The sequence below is a fragment of the Macaca mulatta genome, chromosome 20 (assembly GCF_049350105.2).
Source record: "Macaca mulatta isolate MMU2019108-1 chromosome 20, T2T-MMU8v2.0, whole genome shotgun sequence".
Lineage (NCBI taxonomy): Eukaryota > Metazoa > Chordata > Mammalia > Primates > Cercopithecidae > Macaca > Macaca mulatta.
This window is the reverse complement of record NC_133425.1, coordinates 12,808,307-12,828,216: the sequence shown is the minus strand read 5'-3', so window position 1 is coordinate 12,828,216 and position 19,910 is coordinate 12,808,307. Positions and strand designations below refer to the sequence as shown.

Below are 19,910 nucleotides of genomic sequence, written 5' to 3'. Positions count from 1 at the left end.
AGATCAGGACCTGGAACAAAGCTGTACGAAGAACCCCTTCCTATGTCACCTTCCTTCCTTGTTCTGTGCTCTCAGGGCCGGGCAGCCTGAATTCATAGTCCCTTGGTTGGGCTGTTTGCCAGGTATCAGGTTGCCAGGTATGAGCCAGATGTACCCGCGGAGTGGGGGTACAGTCACCCCCAGTTGAGAACCCCTGCCTTAGATAATGTGTAATAAATGCTTGCTGAAGAAACAGACTGAGTATCTTTGAAGTTCTTCCTATTTCTCTGGGCACTGTCAGTAGGCACAAGAGGGACATAGGTGGGACAATCCTGCCTCCCCTGGACGCTCTTCCTGACACAGCCGCTGGGCATCTCCCAGCACACAGAGGCCCCATGCCCACACACTCCTGGGGCCCTGCATCACTGGCTTTAGGCCTGGGCCTAGGAGCTCTTGTCTTTCTTGGAAGGTGTGGGTGAAGCTGAGCTCTGGCTTCAGGAACAGATAAGCCATCTTAATTGCAGAACGAGCATATGGGACAGCCTCAGCTTTGTAGAGAATTTTTTGCCCAGGCAACATTTTCCTCACTTTCAGTAAGTAAAATCCATAGAATGTCTTTTCTTGGTGAGAAGTAGATGGCCTGGCCTCAGGTACAGTCTGCTTTTGGACTAATTGTGTTGGTATGACTCCCGTCTTTGCTTCCTTTCCCTTTCTCTCCAGAAAGGACCTAAGTGTGAAATACCCTGAAGACCTCCCCATCACCCTTCCAAACCTGTTGAAGTTCATTTTGCATCACTCAGACCCTGCTTCCAGCCCCCAGAACATGGCTAAGTCTCCTACCAAGGAGTGTCTTCAGAGCGAGGCAGTCTTACAGCGGGGGCACATCTCCCACTTGGAGAGAGAGATCCAGAAACTGAGAGCAGAAATAAGCAGCCTCCAGCGAGCACAAGTGCAGGTAGAGTCCCAGCTCTCCAGCGCCCGCAGAGATGAGCACCGGCTGCGGCGGCAGCAGCGGGCCCTGGAGGAGCAGCACAGCCTGCTCCGCGCCCACAGTGAGCAGCTGCAGGCCCTCTACGAGCAGAAGACACGCGAGCTGCAGGAGCTGGCCCGCAAGCTACAGGAGCTGGCCGATGCCTCGGAAAACCTCCTCACCGAGAACACATGGCTCAAGATCCTGGTGGCGACCATGGAGAGGAAACTGGAAGGCAGGGATGGAGCTGAAAGCCTGGCGACCCGGAAAGAGGTCCGCCCCAAGCAGCCGGAGCCCTCAAGCACCCCCCAGCTCCCTGGCAGTTCCCCTCCACCTGCCAATGTCAGTGCCACACTGGTGTCTGAAAGGAATAACGAGAACAGGACAGACTAACTTTTTAAATGACGTGAAGAAATCAGAGGTGAAAATTGTACATTGGGAATATATTTATGCAAATTTTATTGAAATTTATTGTAAATAAAGATTTTCTCAGTGGTCTAGAAAATCAACTTGAATGTCATTCAGCATTTATTGAAGAGAGATGACATCCCTTCCACTTATTGCACAAACTTGGTAGCTTTGAAACAAAAACAGTAGCACAGTCCGTTTGAAGATTTGTCCAAAAAATTAGTCCATATTTTAGTGGCTCAGTGTCAAGAGTTCCCTCCCTGTCCCCCCACTGTTGCTTCTGCAGTGATACGAAGGATGAACGCTTAATTTCTTGATTAGTCAGAAAACTTGAATGCAACAGTTGGGCATTCAGAAATAATTCAAAGAGAGGTCATAACCTACTAAGCCATTTGAATGTGGCTCTGGTGTCTATGCTAAAAAAAAAAGCTATTGAAAAATAAGAACAGTGAGAGCTATGATGTGGTTCACTGGTTATACAGCCATTTTCATTTTCCTCCTGAAAACCCCCCCCAGTGCCTCACTGAGCCCCTGACCTTCACCCAACACGGCTACCACGCTCAAATGGGCCTGATTCAAACTCCCAGGTACATCCCTGCCACCAGGGAGTGGGATCAGAAAACCTCCAGAAGTGAAACTGATGAGAAAGTGACATTTAATCACTTCAAAACTGAAACTTCACTGGCAAGGTCAAAACCATAGGCCAAGTCTGACAATTGAGCACTGGTCAGTTCCAGGGGTCAGGCTCGGAACCTGAAAATGCAGATCCTAGCTGCTCCTGTGTCCCTCGGATGTGGAGGAAAGAAAAACAGCCTAGGTGTATGTGCTGGCTGCGGTGAGAGTCGAGGTAGAAAGCCTGGAAGTTCTGAAACGTGAGGGGATGGATCACACACCCAGCCTTTTCTCACTCACCAAAGCAAACCTTTTCCCCCATCTTCCAGTCGGCACCTTGGGAACTTCTGTTCTCCCTCCTAGACCTAGTTTCAGTGGCCCCAACCACACGTCCTGCCCACCCAGCCTGCTGGGCTCCTGCTGACATCACGCCTGCCCCACCACCACCTCCTCTGAACTTGGCCACACCAGAGTAGCCAGAGGTGTTGCCTCTCCTGCTTCCTAAGGGCTCTCAAGAGCCCAACTGAGGTGTTTCATTACTACCTTCTGCTCAGATGGCCCAGCCAGCCGTCCCTCTTTCCACCCCAAGCTCCTACTTAAATGTTTAAACCCCCAATTTAGGTGTATGCTGCTTAAACAAAGTCCTCCCTACTTCTCCCGCCCTGGGGGTTCCAGAACATGGATTCATTCAACACGTATTTTAGAAGAGGCTTAGGTGAGGCCAGAGGAGGTGCCTTCAGTCTGAGCAGGAGGCCAGAGCTCTGAGCTCAGGCATTAAGGGCCAGTGCTCTGTGGTTAAGCCCGGGCTGACCTTCCATCTATTACAGGGATGGCCGGCACGAGTCATGTTTGAATCATAAATAAAATTAGTATGTGCTTATGGTGGTGGGATTAAAAATCGAAGTGAGCTCCCTCACTGAAGTGTACACAAGGGAGGCCTTGAAGACAGGCTGTGGAGATGCTAGCTCACCCAAGAACCACCTGTGGGACAGACAAGTCCTGAACTTAAAGTTCACCTCTGCCCTGCCCCGGCTCCCTGCGGCAAGCACAGGCTGGCAGGAAGCAGTCTGGTGGCTCTTGTGGGAATGTGCACGCAAGAAATGTTCCCTGGGTCCTAAGTGCCTTCAGAGCTGGGTCAGGGGACTGGAGACCCGCTGAGGCAAGTGAAGTCAGGACCCCACAGGCAGGCAGTCATCAGAGAGGAAAGGAAGCCAAGTGGTGTAAAAAGGTAAGAGGAAAGAAAGAAAAAAGACAGAACCTCAACAGTCCCCTCCCCTCCAGTGCAGAAAATAGGAAATACCAATACAAAACATACAACCTTTTCTCTTTGCTGGGCCAGCTGGGTTTCAGACCAAAAGTAGCCACCACAGGTTCTACGAGGACCAGAGCAATTTCAGCGAAGCCTGCACTCGGGATGGGGGACTCGGCATGCTGAAGACCAAAGCGGCAAGAAACTGCTCTGCTACAAGGACGCTGGCAGCCTCTGGGACACGTGCCCTGACTCGCCCTTCACTGGCTCCCAGGCAGATCCAGTAGCTTCCCGGCAGTAACTCCACTCAACAAAACTGCTATTTAACAAGTGAGTCTATCTGGAGAAAGAACAGAGGGGTGTGGGGGGTGTGGTTCTTCTTCCACCCATGACTAACCACGCAGAGATCACCCAAGCACCCCAACTGGTCAGCCACGAGACCCCAAACTGGCATCTCATTTCCTTGATATACACACAGACGGACACACATGAGAGACCCTTGCCGAGTGCGGCGTGGGCCTTTACAAGCCTATGACCCTCCGGGGTCTTGACTCAGCTTGTCATTAGTACAGCCAGAATCAAACCAGTCCCGTGTGCGCTAGATGATATTTTTAAAAATCAGCAAAAGGGCTTAAGCACGTGCTTCCAGGGGCCTATTTACAGTTCACAGGTTTGTTAGTTCACGCATTACAGTAGTAGCTCCATCAAAAACAGGCTCAGCTAGACATTCAAGTAACGAAAGCGCTACAGGGCCATGAGACCCAGCAAGGTCAGGCCTGCCCAGTGCCTGCAATGGGCAGCCTCACCCGGAGGCCGAGGCGAAGCCCAGGACAGCCAGGTCCCCGGGCATCAGTGCATGCGATGACGAAGCCCGCAGAGGCCATGCCAGCAAGTGTCAGCCCTTCCTCTCAGACAGCAGCGCGTCCATGTGGTTTTGCCCCTCCCAGCGCCTCTCGGCCGGCTGCAAACAGGACCAGGAGCCTCGCATCCTGGCTCAGCCGTGGACTTCCGGGCCGTTGGGAGTCATCAGCTTGGCCTTTCTCTCCACGCACGGTCCCTTGGCCGAATACTGCACCAGCAGGAAGGGTTCCTTGGTCTCCCCATCCCCCACGATGCTCTCCTCGTCCTCTGACTGGCTGATGCGCTGCAGCCGCAGGTAGCACCAGCAGCCCAGGATCAAGGCCCCCAGGGCCGCGATGGCAATGAGGATGACGATGACTGTGACCACGCCCGTGGTGGGGCTGTGGTCCATAATAGACATGGTCAGTGCTGGGGGCTTCCTCGGATGGAAGCGCTTTGGGGGTGGCCACTCAGTGAGGCTGGAACTCAGGCTGGACACGGGAGTCCTGAAAGACAAAGCAGGTTGAACGAACTGCGGTTGGCACTAACACGTGGTCTATTTTTAATTGTTCTCAGACCTGCCCGTCCCACCCTCACCCTGCCAAAAAGCATATTGGCCGGTGTTCGAAGGTGTCTGCTTGCCCGTCCTCACCCAGCTCCTGCTCATGACCTTTGAAACCCCAAGAGTGCTGCTGTAGCGGGCAGGCGAGTCACCCTCGCTGGCTGCAGAGCACTGTGACAGTGGCAGCTGCAGCAAAGAATGCCAGAGGGCCAGGCACGGTTCAGGTTCTTCTGCTGAGGGTGTGCTTTTGGGAAGCCCGGCCCCCCACTCAGTGTTCATGACCACTCAGGGACTGGGGGGAGCCAGGGCCTCCTAATGGCCAGAGATGGGGGTTTGAAAGCAGAGAAGTGGCCAGGCGCAGTGGCTCATGCCTGTAATTCCAGCACTTTAGGAGGCTGAGGCGGGCAGATCACTTGAGCCCAGGAGTTTAAGACCAGCCTGGCCAACATAGTGAAACCGCGTATCTACTAAAATACAAAAATTAGCTGGGCGTGGTGGCACGTGCCTGTAATCCCAGTTACTTGGGAGGCTGAGGCATGAGAATTGCTTGAAGCTGGGAGGCAGAGGTTGCAGTGAGCCGAGATCACGCCACTACACTCTAGCCCTCCAGCCTGGGCGACAAGAGCAAGAGTATCTCCAAAAAAAAAAACAAAAAAGAAATGACATCAGTCCCTCTCCCAAACAGGCATCGTATACGGAACAGGCAGGTCCTCTGGGGACAACTGTGAGAGGGTATAGTGGACAACAGCCTTTGTCACCAGACACTGCAGCTGGTCTGGGAAGACCCCTGGAACGCGGCACACCATCTGAGAAAGAAGCTGGGCGGCAGAGTCCCTTGTGTGGTTTGGACGGAGGCCAACCAAGCAAGCAACAGGGTAGAGTGTCCCGGGAGATGAAGACAGGCACTTGGGAGAGTTTCAGGGAGGCAGGGAGGGTGGGACAGAGGCTCCCTCCCTGATGGTGCTTAGCTTCTAGTGCGGGAGCCAGACTGCAACTGGTTAGTACCCCAAATGCCCGTCACTCGCAATGCAGGGTGCCATTGTCAGGAACACAGTGACCAGATGCCAAGATGCTAACTTGGGTGGGCAGGTGAGAGGCAGGGAGGTGGTGCTGATGGGGAAGAGTGTTCCTGGCAGGGAGCACAGTGAGGGCTAAGGCTCTGAAGGTGGAGAGGGTCCCCCCGCAAGTGCCAGGAGTCGGGGCACCAGCTGATTTGGGTGGGGGCGGGGACGAGCCCCCTCCCAGGCCAGGCCAAGCCTGTGCTCCGCATATTGAAGGAATGATGCCAGAAGTTGGAGGGCTGGGACCACCATCTCCACCTGGCCAAGCCACGGAGTTCACCCGGGGGTGGTCCTGCTGAGTGGCTGAGGACAGTGTGGCTGTGGAATGCACATAAGGTCTAAGAGTCCCCGGCTCCAGGCGCCCTGTCAGCCCTCTAGGTGACACCCAAGGCACAGCCAGTGAGACTGCTGAGGCCAGGGCTTTGCCTCTGCTGCCCCGCAGTGCTGATGCTGGCAGGTTCTCTGGCCCGCACTTTCTTCCCTCTCCTGCCTCACTCGCCACAAACAGAGCAAACGCTTACTGCGCCCAGGGTCAGGGAGGATGAGGACAGGCCAGGGACGCGTTCCGCACAGGACTGGGCGTGCGGTCGGCACTCAGAATGAGACGTCTGGCTTCTTTTTGTTCCCTTTGGATAAGATTGACATCAGCGCAGGCAGACGGCACTGGAAGATTTTCCCTCCAAACAGGGTCAAACCTGCTGCGTCCTTGAGGAACAGCAGCCTTAAGGAGAAATGATTCTTACCCAACCAGGAGGTTCCCCAGAAGCGAGGTTTGCCTGAAGGTCAAAGGCAGTTAAGTCAATGCCCCCAGCATCTGTCCAGGGACCAGGAACCGGGAAACGGGCAGCTTCTGCAGAGGCCCTAGGCAGAGGAGGCGCCCTCCCTCCATTCCACTGCCTTCCCCCTGACTCCAGGAGCCAGGCTGCTGCAGGCGCTAAGGATCTCCCTGTCTACCCTCAGGGGCCACTGCAGCCAGGACACCTTCCAAGTCCTCACAATGACCTGCAGGACCGAACACTACACATCCCCAGTATGCCCTGCTCACCAGCCACGCTGACCCCCCACGAACCCTCCCACCAGGCCCTGGCCCAGGCTGTTGCCCCTGCCCAGAATGTTCTGGCGGCTTACCCTTGTTCAGTGGTTCTCAACTGGGGGCCACTCTGCCCCCACCCTGGGGACATCTGGTCATGTCTGGCGCCAATTCTGGTTGTCACAACTGGGGGCAGGTGGCAATCCTGGCATCTAGTAGGGAGACCATGGATGCTGCTGGCACCTACAGTGCACAGGGCAGCCCCCACCACACAGATGGCCTGGCTGGAGAAAGAAACCCTGAACCGGTTAACATCAGCTCTGGCAGGGAAGCCTTCCCAACCCGGAAGTCCAGGTCGGGCTCCTTCCCTCCGGAGCAGTGGCCTTGGCGTGTAGCCCTGGCTTCTGGAGCATGGCCACCTGATTAGCGCCCACCTCCCCCTCTAGTGGACCATGAGCTCCCCGGTGGCCCTGCTCTGTCCCCTGCATGCACAGACCACCCTGGCCTCTCCCCTGCCACCGTCCAGTCCCACAACCCCACTTAGCTGTTCTCTCATGCCTCCAGACTGGACAGGGGACCCCTCTGACCCCACAGATAGCCTGCCCACCATGGCTGAGTAAGCCTGTCTACACTTGTCCCTACCAACCTCTGTGTTCTCTCCCTGCAGGGAGAACACCAACCTGCCCTGTGCCTCCCACCTCCCGCTTCCCTCTCCCCTGCACCTCTGGTCCACAGGGCCTGCTGGGGCACCTGCCCTCCCCTGGGCCTTCTGGACAGGAAGGCAAGTCAGTATCAATTCGGAAGGGGAAGTGTGTGTGTTTGGGGGTGGGGGTGGTTCAGGGACAGGAAGTAGGAAATCAAACAATGGCACCATGACCTGGGGTAGGCAGGGCAAAGCCAGGTGGGCAGGCCAGGAGGCACGTGAGTTCAGTGGCCCCAGGACTAATGAGGAAACTGAGGAACAGGCAGCCCCAGCTCAAAGGGATTCTCTAAGAGGAGTGGTGACCTCAAAACCCTGTCTGCCACCCTGACCCCAGGCCAGGAGGCATGGACAGGGCCAGATGTGGGGCTCTGCCCCCACCGTGAGCACAGAGCCTAGTGACCGAGCCACAGTGATACCTGGCCTGTGGTCCGGCCCTCCCAAGTGCATATCTGTTCCTTCATTCACTCAGCAAATGTTTCCTGAGAAACTATCTTTGCAAAAATGAGATGGCGTTATCCCCACTCAGAACCCTCCCCAGCACAAGAGAATCCAAGCTCCCTGCCTCCCTAGGCGTCCCCACACCCTCCGCTGTGAGCCCATGCTCCCAGCTCTGCCCTGACTGCCCCATGGCTGGCACCTTCCTATTCGGGACTTTCTCAGAAGGCGCCTGTTACAGGCTGCCCTCCCATACCACTGGCCCCAGACGCCCCTCCTCCCACGCCCCACCACTACAGCCTTGCCCTACTTCATTTGCTCTCCTTGCTAGCTGCCCTTCTCTAGGCTCAGGGCTGTCCTCTGGCTGCTGTGTCACTCCCTGCACTGGACTCCAAGGCTGTCCAAGGAGGGCACCGTCTGTCCCACCCACAGCTGTACCCTGCCCTGCACGGGTACACAGTAGGTGCTCAGTAAATGTCTGTTGCGTGTTCCCACCCTGCAGATAGTGATGAGTTAGAGGAGACCCTGTTCTCACAGGGATCATAGGTGGGGGGTCCCTGACACCCCGGCACTCCCAGGACCCTGAGGACAGGTCCCCATGTTCTGTCCCAACAGACTCAGAAAAGCCGCAGATTGAGTGGGAGAGGGCCGCAGGCCAAGTGTGGGGGTAGAGCGGTGAGTGCCAGTGGATTCTGGCAGGTCTTAGCCCATGGAGGGGAAGCTAGCTCCATGCTTGCTGGCAGGCAGGGAGGGAAGGGGGTGGCCAAGAAGCAGAGCCCAGGGAAACTCAAAGCACAGAGGGCAGCAGGTCTCCACAAGCCCTGTGCCTGGCTGGACCCCACCTGTCTGCTCTTCCTTTCTAGCCGCTCTGAGCAAAGCTGTGTCTTGCAAGCTGGGTAACCCCTCGCCCTGATCCAGTAAAGCCCACAGGATGCAGGGAACAGAGACGGGCCACAGCTTGGGTTGGGGGGATGCCCAGGCTGGCACATGGGAATCCTGGCCCACCCAGCAACCATCATTCCCACCAGCATCTGATCCAGCAAGGCTGCGGCCACCTCTGCTCACCCTAGCATCTCCATCTGGCAGGTGAGGAAACTGAGGTGCATGTAGGGAGGTGAAGCAAAAAGCCAGAAGGCAGGATGGGAGCCCAGAGGGGAGCCCGGCAGAGCCAAGGTGGCGTCTTCCAAGTGCAGAGGGGCCAGGGGCTAGGGGCCAGAGCACAGCCTGGGCCTTCGATCTCTGGGCAGGCTGGAGTGTCCCCTCTGCTTGGGATTTGAAGCCCAAGGCCATCTGGATCCCCCAAACACACATCCTCCTGCTCCATGTGCCTTCAGTCCTGCCATCCTCTGCCAAGGGGGTCTTGACTGTCAGATCCCACACACCCACCATAAAAGCAAGCTCCAAGGCCCAGGCTTTCCAGAACCCCCTGCCCCAGCACCCTCAAACAACCCCAACGGGGTTCAACTGCAGCACGGGACACGCTCTGTCTTCTGACAGAGCCCACATGCGTCCCATGGAATAATAACAGCAAGACAAGCCTGAGCCATGCCATGTGAGCGGGGGCCCGCACCGCCCTCAGCCACTCCCCACAGCCGCCCAAGCTTGCAGGTGTTACTGACACTGTCCTACCTGGTTTGCCAAGGCCCACAGAGATCAGTAACTGGGACCCAAGGAGCATGGGGGTAGAGCCAGGGGTGAACCCCACTCCGTCAGAGCCATTCAAATGGACAGTCCCTGCCCCAGCTACCAGTGAGGGGAGGGGTATCCTCCTGTCCTGCTCTCCCTCCCAGGGCCCTGGCTTGTCTGAGCCTGATCCCACTCTAGAGGCCACTCCACTTGCTCTAGGCCCGGGGGGCCCACAGCCTGCAGCAGAGCAGGCTGAAGTCCCCTCCATCCTCCCAGCCCAGCACTCACTTTTGTGGCCTGCTTCCTCCCAGCCAAGCAAGCTGCTCCTCTTGGCCTCAGTTTCTCAATGTGCAAAGTGGGTACAAGTCCCTGACCTCATCTACCAGGTCATGGGGAGGATAAGAAGTGGTAAGAAAAGTGAAAACAAAAGGGCCACGAGGTCACCTAGGTTTGCATGTCACCAGCTACACCTTCCTGTGTGCTACAGGAGGGACAAAGGGAGAACACTGAGCCCGAGGGACCCCCAAGCCCACCGCCAGGACCAGGAGGGCACAGAGCGTGGCCTAGGCCCACAAACACCCCTTCCCCAGGGACACGCTGCCTCCTCCTAACTCAACTGGGCACATCACGAGCATTACCGGGCTCACCACCAGCAAAACACCCCCGCCTGGCAGCCGCCACCTCCTGAGGCTCCTTGAGAGATGCCAGGAGGGCTGCCCTGCTTACAGGGGCCAGCCATCCCCACGGAGCTTTCAACACTGCCCCCATAAAGCCACCTGCCAAGGGTGCCAACAAACTCTTCAGCGAACCCCAGTTCACAAACCAGAAACATTTCCTGCCCCAGGTTCTGACTGGGAAAACAGGGTTGTAGGGAGAAGAGGGCACTGCTGGACACAGCCAGGACAAGGTGGGACGTCTGCTCTGCCCTGGGCCCTGGGCAGCCAGTGGGACACAAGGACGCATCACAGAAGGCACCGGCCCCCCAGAAGCCAGGACGGAGAACAGCTGGATGCCAGTAGGACTGACACTGATGGGGCTGTGTCCAGCTCTCTGGCCAGTGTCATCTCATCCTCCACCCCGAACCATGACACCCCCATCCTCAGAAGAGGAAACTCGCTCCAGAACCCCCTAGGTTCCGCAGTGGCAAAAGAGGAAGCGGGAGCCGGCAGAGCTCTGATTCGGGACTGCCCCAAGGTCAGTCGGGGTCTTCCTCGGCCCAGGCCAGAGGCTCATGCCCCCACCCTGTGAATCACATTTTCACAGGCTGGCCCAGGGTTGGCCTGTTTGGCCAAACAACTTTGCTGGTAGATGCCGGAGAAAGTTGGTGGCAATTATATGTGCCAGACACTGAGATAAACAGCTCACACTGACGTCTCCTTTCTGCCTCAAGACAACAGGGCAGTTGAGCTATTACTGTTCCCTCTTGGCAGATACAGAAATCGGTGGCTCAGAGAAGTTCAGTCCATTGTCCAAGGTCACACAGCTCAAAAGTAGACGCGCAGGGATTCAAACCCAGGCAACCTGCATCCCAAATCCCGCATTTCGACCCTGACTCTAAAATGCCACCTTCTCCCCACCTCCTCTCCCGCATGCCTGAGGGGCCGGGGACAGGTGAACCCCAATGTTGTCCTCGCTGGGGCGGGCTGGGCGACCTGGGCTGGGTGCTGGGGACTTAGGGGTGACAGCGCCCCGGCGGCTCCCAAGTGCTGAGCGCGGGCGGCTAGGCAGGCGCGGTGCCAGGCGCGCTCCACGCACCCTCCCGTTCCGCCCAGCCCGGCGCCGCCGGCGTCTCCCCCACTCTACGGAGGAGCAAAGCGAGGCTCCAGGGAGGAGGGGGCTCGGCCCAGGGGGCGAGAGCTGGACGGGGGACGGCAGCTGGGGAGGTAGCTCGAGTCGGCCCGACGGGGGCGGGGTGTGGGACGGGGACCACGGGACCCAAGCATGCCCACGCCGCGCAGCCAGTGCCCATGGAACAGGGCGCCCAACGCTGCGGCCCGGACTCAGTTTCCCTACCCGCGAGACGGGCGCCGGACGTCACCTGGACCCCTATCCCCCGGAGCCCTTCCCGGAGCTCCCAGAATTTTGAAGAACCCCGAAGTGCCGGGGGAAAGCGGGCGGGCGGGCGCGTAGCTGCGGACGGGCGGGGGCTGCACGGGCGGGGGCGAGCGGACCGCGATCCCCGCAAAGCGGCCTCCGCCCCCCGCCCCCTCCTTTGTCCCGATCTCGCCGCAGCGCCTCTGACAAAGAACCCGGGCCCGCGGGCGCGGCCCCTGGAACGGACCCTCCCCCGAGCCGCGCCCGCCGGGCCGCCCCTCCCCCGCCCGCAGACCCCGGCCCGGCCCCGCCGTCGCGCGCGCCCCTCCCCGTCCTGGCCGCCCCTTTCCCGCTCCCGGGTCCCCGCGCCCTCGCCCGGCCCGAGCGCGCGGCCTGCCCCGCCCGGCTTACCATGGCGCGGCCGCGGCCCGGCCCGATCGCCCCGCAGCAGCCCCGCGGGCCCGGCTCCGCCCGCCCGCCCGGTCCGGCAGCCGCGCACTCCGGACGCAGGAGCCCCGCGCTGCGGCGGGCGGGGCCCGGCACCTCCCCGGCTGGGGGCGGAGCCTCCCAGAGAAGCCAATGGGAGCCCGCGCTGGGACGGCGGGGCGGGGCGGGCCGGGGCGGAGTCACGTGCGCTCGGGGCCGACGGACTGTGGGGCGGGGGCTGCGCGCAGCGGGCGGGGCGGGGCTGGGGGCGGGGCGGGGGCGGGGGGCGGGCTCGGCCCTGGAGAGCGCGGATTGGGCGCCCATGGGTACGGGGGCCCTCTACAGGCGCCCTTCCTCCGCCAGCCTGCCCTGGTCCCGCCCGCTTACAGCAGAGGAAACTGAGGCACGCCGCACCGAAGAGTGCTGCATACTCCCCGAGAGCTGAGAGTGGTGGGGAATCCGGGGCAGGGGAGAGGCGCGACCGCTGAGGTGAATGACCTTGCTTCCAGAGGAAGCTGGGAATTCGTTCGCGAATTCATTTATGTATCTATCATTCATCCACCCAGTCAGTCGATGGCGGAACACCGACCACGTGCCTGCCACGCCAGTCGTCGTGGGAGCAGCCACGAGCTAGACAAGGTCCAGGCCCTGACGAAGCTCTCATTCCTCTGCGGAATGGGGCTGTGAGGCATTTGCACCCCTCGGCCATCTATAATCATGGTTATTTTTAGCATGATAACCCGGTGGTTTGGCCCCCACCAAATGCCTGCCTGCCCTGTATAAACAGCCCAACACATTTTATTAAGATGACTCCGGAAGAAAGAATCCTCCCATTTTACAGATGAGGAACCCGAGGCTCCAAAGAGCTGAAGTCCCACAGCCTGCTCCTGATGAAGAGGGGATTTGAGGCCAGGCCTGTCTGCCTGGGAAGACAGGGGCGCCAGTTACTGGAGTAATCTCCACTCATCCACCCCAAAAAGGCCATCAACGAGAGGACACCCCAGCCCTGGGACCCACAGAAGGGGTGAGGGTGGGTCCTTCAAGGCCTCTGTGTCCCAGGGGACTTGAGAAGACAGGAGGGGGTAAGGTCGAGGTGGGACCTCCTTCCGGGAGCGGGGGCCTTATTTGCTGGAAACTTCTTTCCCATTCTCAAGCAGAAGGCTCTGGAAGAGCATGGAGGGTTGGGCTCACGAGGCCAAGGTAGCCAGGCCCTCACTCCCTCCACTCAGCCTGGCTGGGTTTTCTTCCCTGTGCCCGGTGCACCAAGGCTTTTCCACCGCCAGGCCTTTGCCTGTGTGGTTCCCTGCAGCTGGAACTCTTCTACTTCATCTTCCCGATCTCAGCTTAAATGCCCCTTCCTCAGGAGGGCCCTCCCTGATCGCCTAGCCAAGAGGAGCTGCCTTGGGGTTTTTGGTTTTGCTTTTGAGACGGGGTCTTGGTCTGTCACTCAGGCTGGAGTGCAGTGGTGCAATTACAGCTCACTACAGCCTCCATCCAACTCCTTCCTGGGCTCAAGCCATCCTCCCACTCAGCCTATATCTATGAATGTGGGCGGATTTGACAAAGCAATTTTTTTTTCTTTTTTAGAGACAAGGTCTTGCTCTGTCGCCCAGACTGGAGTACAGTGGTGCACTCATAGCTAACTGTAACCTTGAACTCCTGGGCTCAAGCGATCCTCCTACCTCAGCCTCCCAGGTAGCTGAGACTACAGGCGCATGCCACCATGCCCGGCTAGTTTTTTAATTATTTGTAGAGATGGGGGTCTCTCTTTGTTGCCTAAGCTGATCTCAAACTCCTGGGTGATCCTTCTGCCCCAGCCTCTCAAAATGCTGGGATTAGAGGCATGAGCCACCATGCCCAGCCTGCCCCCTGTGAAACTGTATATTTTTGACAATGTGTGATGAACGTTTGGTCTTCTCTCCCAGTACTAGGTATATTGCAGTCACTGCTGTGTCTCCAGAACAGTGCCTGACACACAGTGTCTGCTGAATACATGGATGCTGAATGAATGAATGATCAGACTGCAGAACTCCAGGGCTGGTCCAGCGGCAGCCTAGCCAGGAAGCCAGGCCCAGGAGGTGAGCTGGGAGTCGTGCAGGAAGGTAGGACAGAAAGGCAGAGGAGAGCCCAGCTTCAGCCAGCTGCCCCACAGTCCAGCGCCAGGCGTCTCAGGACAGCTCCGCACCCATGTCTGCCCAGCTGCTGCCCCATCAGCTACACCTGGGAGCCCAGAGTGGAAGGAAATAGATTCTTCCCACAAAGCCAGTTCCAGCAGCTTCTGTGGTCCCTGCCTCAAGTTGGCAGAGACCTCATTAGTCTCTGCCAATGCACCCTGCCCCCACTGCTTTTTAAATCAATGTGTTTGGGAAAGAACAAATAAGTTAAAGCAAAGTATGAAGGCAGTGAGGACCTGGGAGGTGACCCAGGGCCAGGACTGGCAACATGATGACAGAGGAGGCAGGGACACTTAGAGGGGAAAGATTCTGGGGGGGAAATAGTGAGGGAGATTCAGCATGGCATAGAAGCTGAGAGTCAGATTGTCAGATTCCAGCCTTTCCTGCTGGGTGGTTTTGGAAAAACAGCCGAACATTTCTGTGCCTCAGTTTTTTCATCTGAAAAATGGAGATGAGGCCGGGTGCGGTGGCTCACACCTGTAATCTCAGCACTTTGGGGAATGCCAAGGCAGGGGGATGGCTTGAGCCCAGGAGTTTGAGAACAGCCTTGGAAATGTAGTGAGACCCTCATCTCTAAAAAAGAAAAGTTAGCTGGCCGTGGCGTTGTGTGCCTGTAGTCCCAGGTACTGGGGAGGCTGAAGTAGGAGGATTGCTTGAGCCTGGGAGGTTGAGGCTGCAGTAAGCTGTGATCACACCATTGCACTCCAGCTTGGGTGACAGAGTGAGCTGAGCCCGGTCTCAAAATAAAATAAATAAAGTAAAATAGAATAAAATATCCAGCTTCTGACCCAGTAGATCTAAGCCCGAAATCCTGCATTTTTCAAAAGTTCCCGAGTGGTAGTGATGATTCGGGAACGCACTTTGAGCAGCAATGGGGAAGTCACTTGCTGAAAGTCACAAAGTAGTGGGCTCCAAGCCTGCATTGGAGCCCATGAGATAGGGTACAGGATCCTGCACTTAACCACGACCCAAACTGCTTGCTGCAGTCCCACCTTTCTCTCCCGACAAAGAGGAGGCAGGAAGTATCGCGCCCTTCCCCCAAGCCCATTTCCTCTACCTCCCTCTGTGGTGACATCTGGCCTCACATCCCGGGGGTTTCATCCTTATAGAATGGGATGGAGATTCTCAGATGCTCATTAGCCAGGAAGATGATTAAGGACTTGGAATGAGCTCACCCCAGCTCCCTGGGCTTGCTGGGGTCCAGCTGGTGTGCCCTGTGCCAGCCTGGCCCTCTCCCCACTATAAGGGCCAGGACAAGGAAGGATGTTGCTCGGGGGTGGAGAGACCTCAGCCTCAAGGGAGACTCTACAGCTGGGACTCCCTGCTCGGGTGGGCAGGCCTCTGCTCCTGGGGCATCTCTACAGGGTATCCAGGCCTGAGAACAAAATGAAAACTGCGTGGCCAGAGGGGATTTTTCATGAAGGGTGAGATGTGAACCACTGGTGAGGTCTGCAGGGTGAGGTTAGGTGGAAGGAAAAGAGGGCATCACCCAGCTCGGAAACCCGTAGCAGCTCCCATTCTAGGGGCAAGGCCTCCCTTGCTGCTAGTGTGGCCTGAGCATCTCTGTAAGGCTGGCTCAGCCCCTTTACGTCCTCAAAAGAGCACAGACCTCAAACTCACAATCCCGGGCAGTTGACACTCTGCAGCTAGAATTGAACAATGTGTGGGTTTCTGTGTGTATATGTTTCAGTTACCTTCTGTGTATGATGTGGGTATTGTGTTTCTGTATATGGTAATGACATACTCATTGCTTTTTATTTCTTATTTTCTTTGGTTTTGAGGCAGGGTCTTGATTTTTTTTCACTCAGGCTGGAGTCCAGTGGCACAATCACTGCTTACTGCAGTCTTGACCTCCCCGGATCCTCCCACTTCAGCCTCTTGAGTAGCTAGGACCACAGGTGTGTGTGACCCCACTCAGCTTTTCGTTTTGTTTTGTTTTTGTTTGAGACAGGATCTCACTCTATCATCCAGACTGGAGTGCAGTGGCGTGATCTTGGCTCACTGCATCCTCTGCCATCCAGGCTCAAGCAATCCTACCGTCTCAGCCTCCCGAGTAGTTGGGACTACAGGTGTGCCTCCACACTGGGCTAATTTTATTATTATTATTTTCTTTTTCTTTCTTTCTTTTTTTTTTTTTGAGATAGAGTCTTGCTCTTGTCGCCCAGGCTGGAGTGCAGTGGTGCAATCTTGGCTCACTGCAACCTCTGCCTCCCGGGTTCAAGAGATTCTCCTGCCTCAGCCTCCCAAGCAGCTGGGATTACAGATGCCCGCCACCACCGCTGGCTAATTTTTTTGGTATTTTTAGTAGAGACGGGGTTTCTCCATGTTGGTCACCCTGGTCTCGAACTCCTGACCTCAGTGATCCATCCTCTTTGGCCTCCCAAGGTGCTGGGATTACAGGCATGAGCCGCCGCACCCAGCCTATTATTTTTTTCTGCAGAGATGGAATCTCTCTATGTTACCCAGGCTGGTTTCGAACTCCTGGGCTTAGCAATCTGCCCGCCTCAGCCTCCCAAAGTGCTGGGATTACAGGTATGAGCTACGGCGTCCAGCCCTCATTGCTATTTTTTTTTTTTTTTTTTGAGACAGAGTCTCACTTTGTTGCCCAGGCTGGAATGCAGTGGCGCGATCTTGGCTCACTACAACCTCCACCTCCTGGGTTCAATTGATTCTCCTACCTAAGCCTTTTAAGTAGCAGAGAATAGAGGTCCCTGCCACCATGTCCAGATACTTTTTATAATTTTAGTAGAGATGGGGTTTCGCCATGTTGGCCAGGCTGGTCTCGAACTCCTGACCCCAGGTGATCTGTCTGCCTCGGCCTCCCAAAGTGCTAAGATTACAGGTGTGAACCACTGCACCCTGCCCCCACTGCTTTTTAAATCAATGTGTTTGGGAAAGAACAAATGAGTTAAAGCAAAGTATGAAGGCAGTAACTGAAGAGATGGTGCGGGAGGTGGAAAAATGGGGACAGTGGCAGGGGAGTGACTGAAGTGAGATGAACCAGCTGAGTGATCACAGCCCGGGCACCTCAGGGTCCTCTTCCTGGTGGGCACAGCAGAGCCTCAGTCAGGAGATGCGGCCATCCCACAAGTCTCTACATCCCCTGGAAAAGTCCATCTGGGTTGTCGTGTCTGAGCGGGGCCTGGGCTGGTTCTGGCCTTCATCTCTGGGGTCTTTGGGGTCCATGTGATAAGGAGAGGACCGAGGGAGGGGAACAGCATGCCCCGCCCAGGGTGCTCCCTGCCCCCAGCCTGGCCTGTGATTCCTTCTGCTGTACCCTCCCCCAAACTCACTGAACAGTGGCGTCTGCTCATCATCTACCTACTGGATCATTCATTTATTCACTCATTCAGTTATTCATCCTTTCTGGCAATCTTTTTTTTTTTTTTTTTTTTTTTGAGACAGGGTCTCACTGTGTCTCCCAGACTGGAGTGAAGTGGTGCGATCTTGGCTTATTACAACCTCCACCTCCTGGCAAGTGATCTTCCTGCCTCAGCCTCCCGAGTAACTAGGACCACAGGTGCATGCCACCACGCCTACGTAACTTTTGGATGTTTTTTGTAGAGACAGGGTTTTTCTATGTTGCCCACACTGGTCTTGACCTCCTAGGCTCAAGCAGTCCTCCCACCTCGGCCTCCCAAAGTGTGGGAATTACAGGCGTGAGCCACCGCACCCAGCCTTTTCTGTCGGTTTTAACTGAGCAACTACTATGTTGTAAGCACTGTGCTAGGTGCTGGGGAGATAGCCATGAGCCAGGCAGGCAAAACCCAGCCTTTGTGGGGTTTACATTCTCCCGAGGGAAGACAGATGATAAATGCAGAAACAGGTGTACATGTTATGGAGAAAAGGAAAGAGTAAGGTAAGAGGTGAGGGGGCCCTTGCAGGACAGAGGTAGGTAGGGCCTCTCTGAGAAGATGCCAGGCACCAGACAGATACAGCCTAGTGCTGGAACCAGAGAAGCTCACAGGTGTGGAGGTGGATGGACAATGAGCTGGCCCTGGGAAGGAAATTTTTTTTTTTTTTTTTTTTGAGACTCACTCTGTCACCCAGGCTGGAGTGCAGTGGCACGATCTCGGCTCACTGCAACCTCCGCCTCCCGGGCTCAAGTGATTCTCCTGCCTCAGCCTCCCGAGTAGCTGGGATTACAGCTATGCTTCACCATGCCTGGCTAATTTTTGTATTTTAGTAGAGATGGGGTTTCACCATGTTGGGCAGGCTGGTCTCAAACTCCTGACCTCAGGTGATCCCCCTGCCTTGGCCTCCCAAAGTGCTGTGATTACAGGCATGAGCCACTGTGCCTGACTGGACTGGAATCTTTTTATTTTTATTTTTTTACATAACTTCTTTCTCTCTCTCTCTCTCACCATGGAACCATCATAGCTCACTGTGGCCTCCAACTCCTGGGCTCAAGTGATTCTCCCACCTCAGTCTCCCAAGTTGCTAGGAGTACAGGTGCATGCCACCATGCATGGTTAATTTTATTTTATTTTTGTAGAGATGGATCTCACTGTGTTGCCCAGGCTTGTCTTAACCCCTCCTGGACTCAAGTGATCCTCCCACCTCAGCCTCCCAGAGTGCTGGGATTATAGACATGAGCCACCATGCATGGCCCCCTATTTTCAAATAAGGTCACATTTACAGATATGGTATTTAGACTTTCTCTCTCTCTCTCTCTCTCTCTCTCTCTCTCTCTCTCTCTCTATATATATATATATATACACACACACACACACACACACACATTATGTATTCATGTATAAGTACATAGATACAGGTATAGGCTGGGCACAGTGGCTCGCCTGTAATCCCAGCACTTTGGAGGGCTGAGGCGGGCGGATCACAAGGTCAGGAGTTCAAGACCAGCCTAGCCAACATGGCAAAACCCCATCTCTACTAAAACTACAGAAATTAGCCAGGTGTGGCGGCACATGCACGCCTGTAATCCCAGCTACTTGGGAGACTGACGCAGAAGAATCGCTTGAACCTGGGAGGCAGAGGTTGCAGTGAGCTGAGATCGCGCCACTGCACTGCAGCCTGGGCGACAGAGTGAGACTTCGTCTCAAAAAACAAAACAAAACAAAAACCAAAAACAAACTCACATGTATTTTACTCTCATGTCCTTCTCAATTCAGACCAGCCATGTTTCCAGCGCTTGGTCACCACACGCGGCTGGGGTTGCTGGGTTGGGCTGCGCAAGTTTAGGTGCTGGAGTCAGCAGCAAACACACCCCAAAACCCCTCGGCCCTGATGGAGCGTCCATTTTCCTGGAGGAGACAGACAATAAAGAAAGAGGAAAATGCACCGTATGCTGCATACATTCTGGGGAGAAGAGCGAAGGAGAGGAAGGGGTAGGTGTGGGGGTAGGGGGGTGCACAATCCATTTCCTCTATGCATCCTTCCAGAGATCTGCGCAAACACAGGCATATATAGAATACATATATATATATATATTCCCATTTTAAAAACACAGATGGCCATGTTCCATACATGCTGTTCTGTTCCTTCCATTTCTCACTTGAAAATATATCTTGAAACTTACTCCCCATCGGCACACATAGATTTCAGATTTTAACAAATAATTGGAAACATATAAAGACTCGGTACTGCTGAGCTAGAATAACAGAAGCTGGAGTTTACTCCAACATCTGATCTTCACCACAACCCTGTGATGTAGGGCCATTTCCAAAAAAAAGGTTCAGGTTCACACACAGCATTTGTAAACAGGTGGATAATAAACATGACTAGCTTGAGGGCCTGGTGTGGTGGCTTATGCCTGTGATCTCAGCACTTTGGGAGGCCAA

At 55.9% G+C, this 19,910-nt stretch overlaps 2 protein-coding genes across 34 annotated transcripts in view; one reads left to right on the top strand and one right to left on the bottom strand.

The window, feature by feature from the left end:
• The window catches only part of TXNDC11 (thioredoxin domain containing 11), a 64,452-nt gene extending 62,994 nt beyond the window's left edge, over positions 1-1,458 (top strand). For all 24 annotated transcript variants that reach the window (XM_077987302.1, XM_077987317.1, XM_077987303.1 and 21 more), the window contains one exon: positions 700-1,458. In XM_077987302.1, the coding sequence (XP_077843428.1) occupies positions 700-1,342 (643 nt within the window). In that variant the 3' untranslated portion in view covers positions 1,343-1,458. The remainder of the gene's footprint in view (positions 1-699) is intronic.
• SNN (stannin) lies at positions 1,383-12,023 on the bottom strand. 10 transcript variants are annotated; one of them, XM_077983924.1, is made up of 5 exons: positions 11,921-12,023; positions 6,810-6,923; positions 6,425-6,542; positions 6,203-6,307; positions 1,385-4,564 (listed from the first exon to the last, which is right to left on the bottom strand). In XM_077983924.1, exon 5 carries the CDS (start codon positions 4,477-4,479, stop codon positions 4,213-4,215), a length of 267 nt encoding a protein of 88 aa, XP_077840050.1. In that variant the 5' UTR covers positions 4,480-4,564; positions 6,203-6,307; positions 6,425-6,542; positions 6,810-6,923; positions 11,921-12,023; the 3' UTR covers positions 1,385-4,212.
• Positions 12,024-19,910: the final 7,887 nt, after the last annotated feature.

Excerpts from the sequence above, each read along its gene's own strand:
- SNN (XM_077983917.1), bottom strand. The coding sequence starts at position 6,862 with ATGTCCCCAGGGTGGGGGCAGAGTGGCCCCCAGTTGAGAACCACTGAA. Across the intron at positions 4,565-6,809 it reads TTGAGAACCACTGAACAAGG|GACTCCCGTGTCCAGCCTGA; the intron begins GTAAGCCGCCAG and ends TTTGTCTTTCAG.